Source organism: Adiantum capillus-veneris, chromosome 22, assembly GCF_014529385.1.
Source record: "Adiantum capillus-veneris isolate H3 chromosome 22, ASM1452938v2, whole genome shotgun sequence".
Lineage (NCBI taxonomy): Eukaryota > Viridiplantae > Streptophyta > Polypodiopsida > Polypodiales > Pteridaceae > Adiantum > Adiantum capillus-veneris.
The window spans coordinates 86,548,419-86,554,997 of NC_140952.1; the positions used below are offsets into that span (position 1 = coordinate 86,548,419).

General features: G+C 41.6%; 1 protein-coding gene across 1 annotated transcript; it reads right to left on the bottom strand.

Moving 5' to 3' along the window:
- Positions 1-1,646: 1,646 nt before the first annotated feature.
- Positions 1,647-2,941, bottom strand: LOC147429722 (uncharacterized). Its single transcript, XM_086495437.1, has one exon. The coding sequence runs from the start codon at positions 2,851-2,853 to the stop codon at positions 2,269-2,271; it is 585 nt and encodes a 194-aa protein (XP_086351563.1). The 5' UTR covers positions 2,854-2,941; the 3' UTR covers positions 1,647-2,268.
- Positions 2,942-6,579: the final 3,638 nt, after the last annotated feature.

Here is a 6,579-nt window from a genome sequence, read left to right on the forward strand (position 1 = left end):
GTGTAGTTGCAAAAAGTTGAAAAAAGCCAAAAACAGGACCCGTTTTTTCACACAGTTTAGGTTGTGAAATGTTGTGCAAGGACAAGGTTAAAGATGGAATTGATATTCCAAAAAAATGTCAAGTTTTTTTCAGCTCATGAGACAACTTTCTAGATAGATAGCACCTCACAATCCATTTTGAAACTCTTGACATAATTCAAGGAAAATGGTCACTTAACAGGACATAAAAGTGTCCCAGGACATAAAAGTATCCCATTACCAACCTAGTGTTAATAATTATGTGCCTATCATGTGAGTGCAACAGAAGGGATAATTAAATTTATTTTTTTCTCAAATTTTCACATACAGAAGGGTATCACAAAATGAAATTAAGAAAAAAAACATATTGATAGGAAAAGGATGTAGTTTATTTGTCAAAAAGTCACACATAAGGAGTTTTACAAATAGTCACTGAATACAAGCGATATACACAAGCTATACATAGTGACCTCCCCCCACCTCGAGGCTAAGTGTTTGCTTAAGATTTTCTCTATTATGCTCGTGCTTCTTTCTTGGTCTTGCTAGTTAGTTGGTCCCAATATTCTTTGGGTAACTTGGGTTTCTTAGAAGAATTTTCAAAAACTTCTCACACACTCTTGTTTAGTTCGTGCTTCTTAGTTCTCTGTGTTACCAGTTTAGTTCGTTCCTTTGGTGCCGCTAAAGCCAATGTCTGCCCTTTTTTAGCTTTTGGCTATGTTGAGGGGATTAGAATGGAGCAATCCTTGGAGTGATCTTTTCTTCTCTTTCTCCTTGATTTTATATTTTACCAAAAATGCTTGCTCAAGATACGATTGGAGCAATTGGAGTGAGCTTTTATGAGAGATATTTTTTTATTGTTATCCATCTCTCTCTCTCTCTACATATATATATCTTTCTCTCTTTGTCTCTCTATACATACATAGATATCTCTCTTTCTCGCTCCCCCTTCTCTCTCTTCAATCCCTGTCTCTCTCTCTCTCTCTCTCTCTCTCTCTCTCTCAACCTAAGCTCAAGTTGTGTGTGTGTGTGTGTGTGTGTGTGTGTGTGTGTGTGTGTGTGTGTGTGTGTGAGTGAGAGAGAGAGAGAGAGAGAGAGAGAGGAGTGGGAGCGCAACCAACAGTATTGAAAATCTTAAACAATTACTATTATTACTATGCAATGCTCATTGAATGTGATGTTGCCTAACATCTCTAACATCACATTCAATGAGCATTGCATAGTAATAATAGTAATTGTTTAAGATTTTTCATACCGGTGGTTGCGCTCCCACTCCTTCAATCTCTCTCTCTCTCTCTCTCTCTCTCTCTCTCTCTCTCTCTCTCTCTCTTTCAATGACCCTTTCCCTGCACTGCTAGTCGTACATCTCTCTCTCTCTCTCTCTCCTTTCAATGACCCTTTCCCTGCACTGCTAGTCGTACATCTGAATTCTTGATAAAACCTTCATCTTAATAAATCATAAAGCCAACATTACAAAACTTTCAAATGATGTATAATTAATCATGCTAAAGGACAACTTGAATTCGACGAGGTGATCACATTATATTTTATTGAACACATTAAAGACATTTATATCAAATGGACGTTTCTTATTCATTGGTTGAGTTCCTATCAATAGTTACAAAAGGTGATAAAGAAACAAACAACAAGATATGATATTCTTGAAGGTTTTAGGTGATTCAATGGAGTTTAATACACAACAAGATACAATCTTCTTCTCAAAGTCATAGGTATGCTAACTTGTTACAAATGGTCTTTAACCTCTTAAATCCTAAAGAGCTCATGTCAGGATCTCTTGTATATCCTACAACAATATGGTAATGCTCTTACTTGCAAGTTCTTTCTTCCATAGTGAACACAATTATGTGACTATATGGTGCAAAACTCTATTCTTGGTCAGAATGAAAAATCATTGGGTTCCACCATTATGTTGCATCCTCATGCCAATGTATGTACTTGCAGGCTCATGTTGCCAATACTATAAGCACTAACGAAGGTTCTTCCGCATTCGATGAAAGCCTCTACTACAATCCGCTCTAGGTACAGCTGATTTTCCCTCTTTGTGGGGAGACCACTTTTGACTGAGATATATTGATAATCCTAGGGGATTTCAACTTGAGGCAAAAATTTCATCAAAATTCTTGCAAAGAGAGAGCTCTCTTGAGAAAAAGAAAGCCATATATTATATATTGAAGACACCTTGTAGCTTGATTGAAGAATTGGCAGAATGCAAATGGCAATGGTGGTAGAAGCTTACTCAGGGAAGCCAATGGTATGCCACACTGCATTGCGAACGTTGGTGAGATCACGACCTTTGAGAGTGCGGCCGGGGCCTTCAGTCATGGAGAAGGCCAGCACCTGCAAATCCTTTCTTGAAGCCATGTCCTGGTGAGCTACAATCACATGGGGGGCAACCCGTGCAGGCCCTTGCCTGCATCTCCAGCTGACTTTACCTTCATTAGGAAGCTCTCTCTTTGACTCATCATGCTCTTTCTGCTTCTCTTCCTCTGTGTAAGCTACACCCTGCACCTGCAAATATAAGGCCATTCTTGACTTGCGGTTCAATATAGGGATCTCCACAGGAGAGGAAGGGCTATGGAGAACTAGAGTGAGCTCTTGAGAGCTCCTACTGCTAAGGAGCTTCTCGTTGAAGCTGCTGCTCGCCCGCGCCGCCGCCATGGCTGCACCTTCCCAGATGTCCTCCTCTGAGATATCCTCATTTTGAGGATTCGCGGCCTGCGGCAGCGGAGGGCCGCTTCTGTTGCTGAGGCGAATGTGCAGCGCAGAAGCCTGGGTGAAAGCATCGCCATGAATGAAAGGCGCGTATTGGATCGCCATAGCCAAAAGCAGAATGTGCAAGAAATGAGATGTACTTGGGCTAGGTACGTCGTCGCGTTTAAAAAGCCCATCGAAGGCTTCTCCGAGACGACGAAGACGCCAGCGTGTTATCATCCTAGCGACTAAATTTGAAACGAGAAATCGATCCTGTAGCAAGCTTGCTCTCCAAGAAAATTTGCAAGTTGTCCTAACCAAATAGAGAGAGAGAGACTCTCTCTCTCTCTCTCTCTCTCTCACCCCCAGCAAGCGGAGAACACCTTATTAAGGGTACCCCCAAATGGAGGGGGTTAATTGTTATAAATTACCCCCTCCACTATTTGCACCTTAAAGAGGTGTAGTTAGACTTTGGGCATCTTACCCCCTCCCCTCCTAGTGTGTGTGTGCATGCGTAGATGTCCAAACAAGGATCAGTTCTTCCTCTCTAACAAATTACCCACTCCCGTGGAGGGATACCTTGTATCTATAGCGAATGCAACTTGTCTAGCTTGTCTATTAAGTTGAAAGAAGCTTGTCAACATGAGCAACTTCATAATTCTTGTAGTTAACCAAGGCTTGTAGCCTGGCAATATGTGTAGCTCTATAAACTACTTCTGAATTTGGTGAAACTTTTGACCAATGTTTTCTTCTCTATAATTAGTTGAAACATTGAAATAGCTACTAGGCACTTGTGACATGAGCTAACTACAAAATTCCAAGAATGACTCCTCTAAGACTTTGTGTAGGCTACACTCCAAGATAAAGCTATGTAAGAGCTGCTCGGTCTATTCCAATTTTCTTAAGGGGAATCTGGATAGATCTGCCCTCCCCCCTTTGCAAAGCAAGCAAACCACCCCCCCCCCCCACACACACTCGGCAGACCTATTTAGGGCTATAAGATAGTAGGCCAATGAAGCTATATATGCAAACCCTCTACTTACCCACACTTGGGCGAGGCTCTAAGCAAGATCTCCATATTTACACAAAAAGCAGTGTCCATTAGCTCTTCCCTCTCATTGCTAGTAATGAGTCACTATGTGACTTTAAACTTTGCCCCGTGCTTCTTGAATGTTTAAGTACAACAAACGGGCGGGGGGGGGGGGGGGGGGGGGGGGGGGGGGGGGGGGGTGTTTATATATGCAAATTTATACTTGCAACCAAAGAGTTGTGTAATTATTGGAGGGAAGGGTGGTGACTAATAGAAATTATTGGAGGCAAAGAGAGGTGATTCATAGATCTCACCCCCTCGAGTTGCATATGGGGCTCTCCTTAACCCTGATGTGCACCATTGCTGAAAAAACCAATGCTTTGAGCCCAAATTTTAACTACAAAATAGTTAAACAATTTGGACTCCTGGAAAAATCTTAGCTCTGTCGATTAGTACTAATAACTGCGATGCATAAGGTCCAATGAAATGATAGCCGAACTTTCCTCTTTTACCATATGTATTTTGAAGCCTCGCTTCATCGATGTATTATGTAGATGCCATATACGATGATGCCTAGATGTATATATACTCTCTTGAAGTCCTATCTCAGTGTGGCCTTGGATGTACTTTTTGAGTAGGGTGCGCACATGCACCAAGATTTACATGCCGGCCAGTGAAGATTCTAGGCCACCCCACCACAATTTTGGACCTTAGCATATCGTCTGTTGAATGCGGTCCTCAGTCATGCCTCTCCCCTAGCCGTTTGCAACGGTGCTCAAGCGATCGCATGCTATTTTTAGTGCTATCAACGTGTGCGACCTCTGAAGCGATGTAGACCCGCATGTCGCTTACCTCACCATAGCTCTTGCACATAAATGGGCCCATCTCCGTGCTATAATGGAGTGCAAAATCACACAATCAGGTATCTCGTGTGGCATGTGTGCCAACTGACAACCGGTGGTGGTCGATGAGGCTGCTACCGCCAATGCATGTGCGCAAACAGGGTCACTACTACGCGCGGAGATTTTCAGCTCTATGAAACGGTCGGCACCCCGCATGAGCGGAGGCTATCTGTCTCTCTCATTTCCTTCCTTCTTACTAATTCTGAGATAAGCATGACATAACGTAGGGCTCATGCTATATCCAAGCGTTTGCAAACGGTACATGTCCAAATTCCATGCAATAGGCCTAGTGCATCCAATTTCAATAGTTGACCTTTTAGCACGAGTCCTTGCAACAGCTAGAGATGCCACCACGCAAGTAGCTTATATGTGTTGACAATCTAAGTTGACTTCCTTCACGTGTCTTTGCGCAACAACCCTTGCATGCAAAAGTCTTTTGACTTAATACTCACATATCAATAGTCAAGACGCCACTACAAAGAAAACTATTTTCTTGGCCTTGATTTAATTTTACGATTGACCTAATTATACAACCGGGATTCATGCCAAAACTTAAGGTATTTATCAAAATCTATGTCTAAAAATGACCTATTTTTCTTTATGCCAAACTCACATTTGTGACTCCAAAAAAGTTGTACAAAGCAACCTCAAGCTCGTGTCCAGCCTTGGGCTTTCATTAAATTTCGGCTTGCTTGCCCTGGTGGTGAAGCAAGGCGAGTCGGTTACCAGTCGAATGTAACCGTCAACCCACCTTTGACTAAAAGCTCAACACATGAAGTGTACACAGTGCACTTGAACCCGCGAACTCACGGCTCAAAGGCACTACCTACACCACTATGGTACGTGTGCGCATCTGCCCATGCTATGGTGGATGCTCTCTATAATTTTTAAAGTATATTGTGGCCCCCCAAAAAGCATCGTGATCGATTGGGCAACTCACCTCCACCTACGCGTACACAAGCAAGCCGAGATTTAACCACAGTCAAAGCCTTAGGGATCTCGTAAAATGCATAATTTTTTACCTTGCAAATTAAAGGCCAATTAAATTATAACAATAGGTAGTATGAGTATCCTAGTTGAAACTGGAAATTCTCAAGGTACAATTTTTAAGGTAAATAATTTGGCATTTTAATTATATGATTTTAGAATTAATAGAGCTTGTCTTTTGAAAAAGATCCTTCCATTAATTCATGATAACTACAAACCACCTCTATGAGAGACGACTACTTCAGAAACATTGGGAGACTCTCCCAGTGAGAAAAAGATATGTAAAATGGGCGGTGGCCAGTAGTGCGCACCCTAAACCATGGTAAAGAAAGGCCCCGGGTGCCATAGTCACAATAAATCCTCTCGAGGATCCCACATGCTGTCGAATCTCAGGGGATTCACTATTAGTAATGGGGGGATGTCACCTGCGGCATGCAAATTAGAGAAACTCCCCTAGGTACGGTATCTTACATGCTAACCTACCCCCTACAGATGGACAAGATATGGACATTCTTGCAATGAGCCATCCCCCCTCATACGGATTTGTACGAAATGTAATGACCCACTATTTTATCTATACTAGTAACATGACAAAAATACATGTTGAATTGAAAATGAGCAAAAGTGTAGATTGTAGTGTGTTTCCATTTGAAATAACAAACCACCATGAAAAGCAACAAATATAATGAATACTAGATTAAAATAAACCAATCGATTCAATGTAAATTGTCAAAAAACAGATAGCATTTCCTTGTAAACTGATACAAATCTCAATCTCAAAACAAATGATACTAGCCACCTACTCAGTAGAGTTCTCACATGGGATTTACGGCACACATATAAAATGGAATGTTCTCTAAATAACAAATAATGCCATGCTAATAAACAACCATGGAAAACTTCACTTCCCAAATCAAAACACATTACAAAACA